This window comes from Saccopteryx bilineata, chromosome 3 (genome assembly GCF_036850765.1).
Source record: "Saccopteryx bilineata isolate mSacBil1 chromosome 3, mSacBil1_pri_phased_curated, whole genome shotgun sequence".
Classification (NCBI taxonomy): Eukaryota; Metazoa; Chordata; class Mammalia; order Chiroptera; family Emballonuridae; genus Saccopteryx; species Saccopteryx bilineata.
In genome coordinates this window covers 255,554,606-255,566,357 of record NC_089492.1, presented here as the reverse complement: position 1 = coordinate 255,566,357, position 11,752 = coordinate 255,554,606, and the positions used below count along the sequence as shown (strand labels likewise).

Below are 11,752 nucleotides of genomic sequence, written 5' to 3'. Positions count from 1 at the left end.
GGCGCTGGTTGGCTTGCCTCATATTGTAATCAGTCATGTCAGTGTCTCCCCTGCTGAACTGTGAGCCCCTCAGGGGCAAGGACTGAACCTTTCATCTGGGCCCAGACACAAGCATGCTGAGCTTGGCCCTGCTTCAAGGCCTCAACACTTGCTGTTCTCTTTACATGGTACTTTTCCTCAACTCAGTTGCCAGCTGCCACCTCACAGAGATGGCTTTCCTGACCCTCCAGCCCATATTCTATCACATTATTATTTTTATTTTCATAGCACTATTTGAAACAATCTCATAGTGTTATTCATTTGTCTTCTCCACAAGCATATAAACTCCATGACTACTGGGGCCTTATTTGTCATGCTCATTGCTTTACTCCCCAGCTTCCTATACCTGTGCTTGACATACAGTAGGTGCCTACTGAATGTTAATGAATGTTGAATCATTGCTAAAGCAAATGACTGCGGAAGTGGGCACTTGTACCTCTTCTCCAAGGCTGAAAAAAAGTCAGTATTACAGAGACTGAAAAAAAAAAAGAACACGTGGCTACTACTTCCAAACTGGTTCGAGAAGAAAGGAGCAGCAGCAGCCTCTAAGAAGTCATGGTGGCTCCTGAACCGGCCCTTTCTCAGAATGTGTCAATTTACATGCTGTTTTATGCCAATGGAGCACTCCTGAGAATAAGACAAGGTGCACCATGACCAGGTGCTGCATATGAGGACAGAACTGGAGGCCAGAGACATGGGCGGTGCTGGAACAGAGCTGAGAGCAGGGATTATCCCACTCACTTTCCCTGTGTCCGCACCTGGCATGGCAATAGCAGGGCAGGTGCTCTGTGAGCAACTATTGAACTGCCCTGAGCAGATAGCTCAGCAGACAGGTGACTTACAGAAACTTTGTGCAGAACTCGGTACCTTGCTTTACAAACATTCCTACTCAATAAGTTCTCAATTGAAGTGTGTTAAAGATTCTCTTAAGTTCAGAGTATGCATTTAAATATAAGCACACACACAGATCATGTTTTGGCTAAGATTCATGTCATTTATTTATTCAACAAACAACTGAGTATCTTCTATGTTCCAGGCCATGTCCTTAGCACTGGGAATGGAGAAAAACCCTGGCCCTCAAAGAGCTCACAGTCTAGCAGGGGCAAAAGATACATAAGTAAATAAATATAATGTAGAGCATGAAAAGGGGACCACTATGGGAGGCAAGAGGACAGAGGAAGCCGATTCTATGGTTAATGTCCATAGGAAAGGAAGACATGGCATTTTTTGTGAAGAACACACGAGGCAATGGCTCTCACAGTGTGGCTGGTGAATTACCTACGTCTGAATCATCCCGAGCACACATTAAAATGCAGGTTCCCAGAGCTTTCTGCAAAGATTATGATTCAGCAGGCTGAAGTTTGGGACTTGGGAATCTACATTTTGAAATGCTCAAGGTAATTCTACTTCAACTTAAAGTTTGAGAACCTGGCAATAAGGTTTGCTTGTTCAACTGGAATGAAGAATAATCTGCACATCTGAAATGTTAACTTGTGTTGGTCTTTAATGACAAGCAGGGGGAGAAGAGGAAGGGAGCTGACATTTATTAAACTCTACTATAGTCTATAAATTAATTCTCAAAATAATCCTATGAGGTAGATATTATTATATTATCCCCATTTGACAGATGAATAAACAGAGTTTAAATGATTTGTTCAATGTTACAGAACTAATGAACTGCAACATTGACATCTGAACCCAGATTGATTTAACTCTAAAGCTTGTCCACTTTCTATAATACCATGCTGTAACAGGGACAAATTTGCTGATTAATATTACAATTTTCTTTTAGTTCTTTTCCAGATCTTTCTAGGTAAATATAAAGAATAGCCAGATGGTGCTTTGATCATGTCCAATGTAACTGTCCATGGATATAACCCTTCCTTGGCAAGTAGGGATTTAGGGAAAACCTGTAAGGAACAATAATAAACTGAGCAGCCAGTTCTTATTTATTTACCTATTTATTTTTCCCATCATCTTCTCACCCACTGGTGGAGGTGTTACGAAAATGTACCGTGACTAGGAACTGGGTCCGTCTGGATGGAAAAGCAAACATAACTGGATACCCACGAAAGCAGCTCTACCTGATGCTAAAGATTCCTGGGACTCAAAATATGCAGACTCAAGTTCTTCAAAAATGAACTGTCAGGCCTTAGCCAGGTAGCTCATTTGGTTAGTATCATCTTAATACACCAAGGTTGTGGGTTTGATCCCCAGTCAGGGTACATATAGGAATAACCAATGAAAGCATAACAAGTTGATGTTTCTCTCTCTCTCTCTCTCTCAAATCATTAAGTAAAATAAGAAAATTTTAAAAAATTAAAAATGAACTTTCAGGACCAGAGATAGGTCTAGAATTTGTATTAGGAAACAGCTCAGTCTTTAGAGAAACTTTGAAAGGTTAGCAGCTTGGTTAAACAAACACTGTCTGTCTCTTTCTAAAATTATTTTTTTTATTTATTCATTTTAGAAGAGAGAGAGAGAGAGAAGAGGGGAAGGAGCAGGAAACCTCAACTCCCATATGTGCCTTGACCGGGCAATCCCAGGGTTTTGAACTGGCGACCTCAGCGTTCCAGGTCGACACTTTATCCACTGCACCACCACAGGTCAGGCCTGTCTCTTTCTAAACACAGACTCAGAGGTACAACAAAATAGACACAGCTCAGAAAATAATGGTAAGTCCAACTCCATTTAAAGAACCCAGGGTGGCCCTGGCAGGCTGGCTCAATGGTAGAGTGTCCGCCTGGTGTGTGGATGTCCTGGGTTCAATTCCCTGTCAGGGCACACAGGAGAAGCACCCATCTGCTCCTCCACCCCTCCCCCTCTCACTTCTCTCTCTCTCACTCCCTCCCTCTCCTGTAGCCATAGCTCAGTTGGAGTGAGTTGGCCCTGGGCACTGAGGATGGCTCCATGGCCTCCATGTCAGGTACTAAGAAGAGCTCGATTGTTGAGCAATGGAGCAACATCCCAGATGGGCAGAGCATCGCCCCTAGTGGGCTTTCTGGGTGGATTCCAGTAGGGGTGCTTGCAGGAGTCTGTCTCTGCCTCCCCTCCTCTCACTGAACAAAAAAACTTAGGGACAAGCCTAGCCTGTAATGAAAAACGAAGAAAACAAACAAACACAAAAGCTCTTAAGTCCTGGTTACATTCCCACTCACCATATTTAGTGCCACGGAACCAGATCTCAGGCAGCAGCAAAGTGGAGCAGGTCAGAGCAAGAAAAGGGAAGGCATAGTAAAGGCAGTTGACAATAATAATGAAGGTTGGGTGGGGGTGCTGGGACCTCAGGTTCAGAAGGTTGGTGTGTAAACACCACCCTCCTCTATTATTGAGCTTGGAGCCACACAGTGACACTACAAACCACATGGGAGATTCCAACCCTGGAGAGCTCCTCTCTCATTTTTTGGTGTTTCAAGCAACCACTGAGTTCAAAGATTAGTTTTGTTCAAAGCAGCTCACAGCACTGACTCTATGGACAGTACATAGCTTAGATTTCACTGCTGAGTGTAACAAAGATTTTTGTAAGCCAGACTTTATCTTTTTTTTTTTTTTTTTTTTTTTTTTACAGAGGCAGAGATAGACAGGGACAGACAGACAGGAACGGAGAGAGATGAGAAGCATCAATCATCAGTTTCTCGTTGCGCGTTGCGACTTCTTAGTTGTTCATTGATTGCTTTCTCACATGTGCCTTGACTGCGGGCTTTCAGCAGACCGAGTAACCCCCTGCTGGAGCCAGCGGCCTTGGGTCCAAGCTGGTGAGCTTTTGCTCAAGCCAGATGAGCCTGAGCTCAAGCTGGCGACCTCGGGGTCTCGAACCTGGGTCCTTCCGCATCCCAGTCCGACGCTCTATCCACTGCGCCACTGCCTGGTCAGGCCAGACTTTATCTTTTTGCTATATTTTCTCCACACCCAATCTGGGAGAATTTGCTTCCATCCACTTTTCATATAATGCCAGCATGGCTTAGAGTTGTTTAAAAAATAAAACAACAAAAAAACACAACATGCAAAATGGACTGATCCTTCCTTACAAAAAAGTTGATTTATTTACACTGCACTGATTTACCCCTTCCAAATACACAGTTCTAAAAGGCAGAGTTAAATGAGCAGGTGCCACAAACCATGGTTTAAAAATATGCAGGCACTGTACCTGCATGTTTAAATATAACTAAAATCTACTGATACTTCAAGCCAGCTACACAAAAGGCAACTCCGGTGGCATCTAGATGAAGTCTTAATCCTGACTGCAGAATCAGGCTGTTCTAGAGTCTAAACAGAATATTTTGGTTATGCGTTTGGCCAGCTAACTGGTACAAGGGAAAGAGAATGTAAAGCCCGTATCTAACTAGAGTAGGTCTTCAAGTTCATAAAAATGAGGAACTACGTGCATTTGGGAGCTGTGCCATCAAAATGTCCAGAATGCAAATGCACTTGTAACAAAATGTCACACTGTGTAAAATCAAGTCAACTATCCTGTGGATCCCTGGCTGTCTCTGATTATGAGTTCAAACACTTAAAAAGGAAACTTCAAGTATGCTGAGGTAATTAACAGTATGTTTGCGTACCTTTGTTCCTGAATATCAAGTAATAGGGCTCACTTCCATGATTACTTCTTGCATAAGCACACAGGGCAACTCATTATAGAGGCTGAGCTCCTGAGAATTCAAGGGGGTGGGTGGGCTCTAGACTATCAGAGCTGAGCAGACTCTGTAAGGAGCCAACCCTTATAACTCTTAAGTCTTATCCTGATTCTGGGTACATTTCAGTTCTGCTCCAAGTCCACTTTGCTCCAGTTCAGCGATGACAGACATATATTTGAACTCATTTGGTCTGAAGTTAAAGGTCTCCACTAACCCGTAGGTCTCCTTCCGATTAGTGGCATAGAAGAGTTGAACTTGGTTGGCAATGCACTGTGCCTCAGCAACATTCTGCAAGATAGAAAGAATACTGAGTCCCTCCTGCACAGGACCACAAAGCTCTGTATTTGAGTCCTGTGGCAAGTGGGCCCTCACCCAGGAGTCACTGCTTCAGGAAGCTTCCCTGACTTCTTGACCTCCTAGATCTTAGTCAGTGCCCCTTCTCTGTGTACCCAGATCACCTGATGCTTACCTCTATTGCAGATTTATCACACTGTATTATAGTTGTCCTTTCCCCCCTTTTCCTTTTTGTCTATCTTTTCTAGTAGGAATTCCTCAAAGTATGTGTGCTGTTTCACATCTCTGCATATAGTGACATCTGGTGTATGTTTGAATAAATTAAATGCATATATTCACATTTTTCCTTCATTCAGTTCCTTTATAACTGTTAAGTACATTTCAAGGGAGGAAAAAGAACAGTAGTTACCCAGCTCCAAGAACTATTGATAGTTTGTGAGTATGTACTAAGTTCTTGACTAACAAGTCATACTCAAATCAAAGCTGTTCCTGATACCACTAGAAAGCTAGTGCCAAAGCCAGCTATGAGAGTTCTACATTTTATCCATAAATTCTATGACACTCCTCCCTTTGATGGAGCCCAGTTTACCTTTCCCCGAGTATAGGCTGTACTTACTATCTTCTAACAGACTACTGTGGAATCATGAGGAATGACTTCTGCTATTAAGTCACAAAAGAAACTGTAGTTTCTGTCTTTTCTCTCTTGAATCACTTGTTGTGGGAAAGTCAGTTGCCATGTCATGAAGACATTTAAGTAGCCCTACAGAGAAGCCAACATGGCAAGAAAATGAGGCCTCCTACCAGCAGCCATGAGAGTGTGCTCAGGGTAGATCCTCAAGCCTAATCAATCTTCAGAGGACTATAGCCCTACCCAACATCTTGACAGCAACTTCATGAGAGACTGAGCCAGAACCACTCAGTTCTTCTGCTCCTGAACTCCTGACCCATACAAACTAAGAGGTAATAAATTTTTGTTTTAAGCCACTATATTGGAGTAATTTGCTATGCAGTCATTTCTACCTAATGCACCAGCAAAGCCCCAGGGAAGAAAAGAGGTCACCTTCTCAAAAGATCAGAGGCAGGGAAATGGCGACCAGACCACTCTATGTAACAGAGGTGGGGTCAGGATATGGGCTACACTCTTGAAATCTTACAAAAGAATGACTTCAAACAACTCTTACTTTTGCTACCTATACATTTACCAGTTCTTGCTAGTCAGAGGCACTTATTATTGTTGTGTTCATATAGCCAAAACCCATCCCCAAAGGATAATGGAAAGTTCCTACTAAAACTGACTGTCAGGCCCTGGCCGGTTGGCTCAGTAGTAGAGCGTTGGCCTGGCGTGCAGGAGTCCCGGGTTCGATTCTCGGCCAGGGCACACAGGAGAAGCGCCCATCTGCTTCTCCACCCCTCCCCCTCTCCTTCCTCTCTGTCTCTCTCTTCCCCTCCCGCAGCCAAGGCTCCATTGGAGCAAAGTTGGCCTGGGCGCTGAGGATGGCTCTGTGGCCTCTGCCTCAGGCGCTAGAATGGCTCTGGTTGCAATACAGCGATGCCCCAGATGGGCAAAGCATCGCCCCCTGGTGGATGTGCCAGGTGGATCCTGGCCGGGTGCATGCGGGAGTCTGTCTGCCTCCCCATTTCCAACTTTGGAAAAATACAAAAAACAAACAAACAAACAAAAACCTGACTGTCAAAGTGTGCCATGTCTAGCTACAGAATGATGCAGACAGGTTTATAAATACCCCAGCCTGCTTTTTCTCCATTCCCTCCTCCTATGGGGCTTTCTGGTCATTTTCTCATAAGCAGGTACTAATCTCTGAGACTGGATCTGCAATCAAGTCTTTTTCCAGAATGCTAGCTATTTCAAATTAATAGAATTTCAGAGCTGGCGGGGCCTCAGAGATCACCCATCCTCATTTAATAAGCCAGAAAAGCAAAACAGATGAGATCCAGGGATAAGCCCAAGGTCATGTGGCTAGCATGTGGCAGAGCCAGGACCAGACCTCTGGACTCCCAAGCTGGTACTCCCTCCACTTCACCCTGAAATGGTTTCTGGGGGCAAGATAATTAAGATTGATTGTTGGGCAGATAAAATATATTATGCTCACTTTGTTAAAGATGGTGCTGCCCAAGTGGAAGCCCGTCACCCAAGTGATTGCTTGGGATGGGCGTGATTATGTTAATATGTGTTGGGGGAGGGCTTTTGCACCAAAAGGTTTTAAAAGGAAGAGTGATTACGTTCTAGGAGGAGTCCATGCTGTAGGAGAGCAGAGAAAGGCCATATGGAGGAGGCCAGAAGAAGTAGCCAAGATGGCGGAGTGCTGAAGGAAAAGCCAGTTTGTGGTGAGAGGAGATAGGGAACAGAGGTGAATGAGACTGGTGAGGTTAGAAACCTTTGATTCTAGGAAACTCGGATAAGTCAGTAGCTTTGGGAACCCTGAATGGAAAGGGAAGTGTTTTCCCACTGTGTATGTTACTTGCCCGCTGGGTGCAAGCTAGGATTAAAGGTAATGGCCCACCATCCTCCAACTCCACCATTTCTTTACTGTCTGTCTGAATCAAATGCGAACCTGCATTGGCCAGGTGGCTATGATGGTGGCCACAGCTACTGGCCATACATCGACCAAGGTCATTACTTTGGCTTTATCAATTTTACCTTTTTCATACTCAAACATGCCTCAAGAGCAAACCATTTCTTTTTTTTTTTTAATTTATTCATTTTTAGAGAGGAGAGAGAGAGGTAGAGAGACAGAGAGAAGGGGGGAGGAGCTGGAAGCATCAACTCCCATATATGCCTTGATCAGGAAAGCCCAGGGTTTTGAACCGGCGACCTCAGCATTTCCAGGTCGACACTTTATCCACTGCACCACCACAGGTCAGGCAAGAGCAGACCATTTCTAAAGCAAGCGCACTGCCATGATCCACAGCAGATATCACCATTCTCTTAGCCCTTGAACTGTAGGGCCTCTGACAATCCATTTTATCTGAGGTTTAGGACGGTGGAGGTAGGGCTTATCTTGGGTGTGTTCACTGACAATGCTGTTCTATCAGCAGAGTCCTACGGGTTCTGTGGAGGTGCCTCAGGTCCCTTCATCTCTATTTCAGCTGCTCTATCCTAGGGTTTACATAGTAAGATTTTGTTTGGATAAAGGGTTCCTCCCACCAATTTGAAGACCACTAGTGTGGTGGGCAGGGATGTAAACATGGAACTATGTGCCTCTGTCTCTCAAGGGTTATGGAAGGCATCCAGCTCCTTATTCACCCCTGCCTTTTGTTCTCTTAACTCTCAAGATGAAGCAGTATCCTCCTCTCTTTCTAAAATCCAATATAAACATACAGGGTGGGGCAAAAGTAGGTTTACAGTTGTGAGTATGAAAAAGTTTATTCTTGTATTATTACTTAGTAATTATTGTATTATTTTCCATATGAAAAACTATAAACCTACTTTTGCCCCACCCTGTATTAACTGCCTGTGTTGCTCAATAAGGAGGAGGTTTATTAACAAACCTGATTTCTCCTTCTCTTTCAACCTTCATAGCTATGATCAATTTACCAAGCCGTGCCCATTTTACTCCCTATATATTTCTGGGGTTAGTCTCTCCCCTCCAATGACTCTTTCGTGACTTCAGGATAGAGCCAAACCTCTAAACATAACCCACCAACCCTCCTTTTTTATATATCAGTGATAGCAAACTGTTTTAATACCACAAGTCATTGTATGCCTCCTAACATTTACTTACGCTATTTTGCTCTGTCTGGAACATTTTCCTCCCCCTCCAACCTTTCTTTACCTGGCTAAATTCTGGCTCATCTTTGAAGGTTCAGCACAGGTTCTCATCTAGAAAGTCTTCTTCCTCCTCTGGGTCAGAGACCACCACCCACCAAAGGTTGTATATGTCTCTATCTGCATTTACTGCATTTCAATGAAATCATCTATTGACATAGCCATGGAACCAGATAAGGTTTTTTAATATTCTACTAAATTTTTAGAATTCAAGTTAATTAAGAAGAAACCTCTAGTTTCCATGTATTTCTTTTTTTTTTTTCATTTTTCCGAAGCTGGAAACGGGGAGGCAGTCAGACAGACTCCTGCATGCGCCCGACCGGGATCCACCCAGCATGCCCACCAGGGGGCGATGCTCTGCCCCTCCGGGGCGTCACTCTGCCGTGTCCAGAGCCATTCCAGCACCTGAGGCAGAGGCCACAGAGCCATCCCCAGCGCCCAGGCCATCTTTTGCTCCAATGGAGCCTCAGCTGTGGGAGGGGAAGAGAGAGACAGAGAGGAAGGAGAGGGGGAGGGGTGGAGAGGCAAATGAGTGCCTCTCCTGTGTGCCCTGGCCGGAAATCAAACCTGGGACTCCTGCACACCAGGCCGACACTCTACTGCTGAGCCAACCGGCCAGGGCTCCACATATTTCTATTCATTTGCTTTACTATATTTGGAAATACTATGCCTTAAAGTGCAAACTCATGCACAAGTATGCTGGTGATCATATATTCATATTCTATTTCTAGGTTTCCCATCTCTGAATCACACACCTCTACCATAACTTCTAACATGTCTAGTCCTGTACAGCAGCTCCTCGAATAACATCATTTCATTCCATGTTGTTTTGTTATAATGCTGATGAGATGCTATAGGAACTTAACTGCTGTATACATTAATTAGCCTGTGGTAAAACTGGTTTTGTTATATGCTGTTTTGCTGCAGTTCCAAGACCCAACTGACAACATCAAGTGAGGACTTAACTGTATTACACTGGTCGTTCACAGTCATGTTGCCTTATACAAGGCAAATATGGGGGTGGGTTGGGGCAAAAGTACTTTATAGTTGTAAGTACATGAAACACACATGTTATTTTTGTATTATTATTCATTAATTACTGTATTATTTTACAACTGTAAACCTACTTTTGCCCCCAACCTATATATACTGTCTATATACTGTTGAATGTTATGAAGCCAGAAAGCAAATTCTTTTCTTTTCTTTTTTTTTTTTTGTGGCAGAGACAGAGAGAGTCAGAGAGCAGGACAGATAGCAACAGACAGACAGGAAGGGAGAGAGATGAGAAACATCAATTTTTCATTGCAGTTCCTTAGTTGTTCATTGATTGATTTCTCATATGTGCCTTGACTGGGGGGCTACAGCAGACCGAGTGACTCCTTGCTTGAGCCAGCAACCTTGGGCTCAAGCTGGTGAGCCTTGTTCAAACCAGATGAGCCCGCACTCAAGCTGGCGACCTCAGGGTCTCGAACCTGGGTCCTCCACATCCCAGTCTGACGCTCTATCCACTGTGCCACCGCCTGGTCAGGCTCTTCTTCTTTTTTTAATCTATTCATTTTAGAGAGGAGACAGAGAGAGAGAAGGAGGGAGGAGCAGGGAGCATCAACTCCTATATGTGCCTTGCGAGGCAAGCCTGGAGTTTTGAACTGGCAACCTCAGCATTCTAGGTTGACACTTTATCCATTGCACCACCACAGTTCAGGCTCCAGGAAGCAAATTCTAATGATGATGGGAACTGTGCAGTAGTTTGAGGCCACCAAAGTGAGGTGGTCAAAATGCCAAAGTAGAAGGGTCTCTCCTCTGACCTCTAGAGTCCATTTTTTATATGGTTAGAGGCTGTACAATGCTGAAGACCAGAAAACAGAGTATAATCTACATCTCACTCCTTTTAAACCTTGTCATTATTGGTAACTAAATTCTCTCCAAATCTCAGCTGAAAACACCTACACTTTGTCAACTATTTCCTATCTTTTAAGTTCACCCCTAATGTCAAAAACCTTGTTAACTCCACTAGGACTCATAATTCTGTCTCTAACTTTCCTTACGTTTTCACTTCCCTCTTTGTCCAGCTTCCACTTCATGGTCAATAATCACAATCATTCCTTTTCCTTTACCTTTAACTTCCTGGGTCCTATTTTACTTCATTATACCACTTGGCTAAACCATAACCCTGTAGTTAAATCCAACGCTCAGCCCTTTCTTTCTGTGCCTGTGCCTGCACAGCCATTCTCTTCCATTTTCTGAGACCACTGGAAGGCATACACTTTCTGTAAAGGGATAGACAGTTAATATTCTATGCTCCAAGGGCCCGAAAGTCTTTAACGCAACTACTCAACTCTCTGTTGCAGAGCTAAAACAGCCATAGATAATGTGTAAATGATAACATGACTCTGTTCCAATAAAACTTTTACAGCAACTAAAATGTGAATTTCATATACAGTGTACTTCCACAGCCCATGAAATATTCTTCTTCTTTAGTATTCTCCCTCATCCCAACCATTTAAAGATGTAGGACACATAATTAACTCATGGGCGTTCTAAAAACAGTGGATTGGGTTTGACCCACAGGCTGTAGTTCACTGACTTCAGTCCTAGATAATAGTTTCAGACTTTCTTTTCCACTCAAATGTCCAACACCTATTCTTCCATCCTCATTCTCAGCTAATGACCTTTCTTTCTTTTAACTAACCAATCTCAAGCTGGCAACCTCGGGGTCTCGAACCTGGGTCCTCCGCATCCTTGTCTGACGCTCTATCCACTGTGCCACCGCGTGGTCAGGCATGATTGATGCTTCTCATCTCTCTCTGTTCCTGTCTGTCTGTCCCTATCTCTCTCTCTCTCTCTGTAAAAAAAAAGGGGGGTGTGTGTTTCTGTGACAAGAAGGAGAGAATAGGGCATTAGCTGGAAGGGAAAAGTAGGAATGAGAGTGTTTTGTGTGTGGGTAGGTCTGGGAATGAGGGAAATAAATCAACAGGAGAGAAGCCAGGCTATAAGGACA

At 43.8% G+C, this 11,752-nt stretch overlaps 1 protein-coding gene and 1 long non-coding RNA gene across 2 annotated transcripts in view; one reads left to right on the top strand and one right to left on the bottom strand.

Moving 5' to 3' along the window:
- The first annotated feature begins 983 nt into the window (after nt 1–983).
- Nucleotides 984–4,464, top strand: LOC136331194 (uncharacterized). The gene is made up of 2 exons (XR_010730456.1): nt 984–3,564; nt 3,913–4,464. It is a non-coding gene; the product is annotated as an uncharacterized lncRNA (long non-coding RNA).
- The window catches only part of ATPAF1 (ATP synthase mitochondrial F1 complex assembly factor 1), a 31,242-nt gene continuing 23,549 nt past the window's right edge, over nt 4,060–11,752 (bottom strand). Inside the window, exon 9 of the mRNA XM_066269279.1 lies at nt 4,060–4,964. Coding sequence (XP_066125376.1) covers nt 4,770–4,964 — 195 coding nt within the window. The 3' untranslated portion in view covers nt 4,060–4,769. The remainder of the gene's footprint in view (nt 4,965–11,752) is intronic.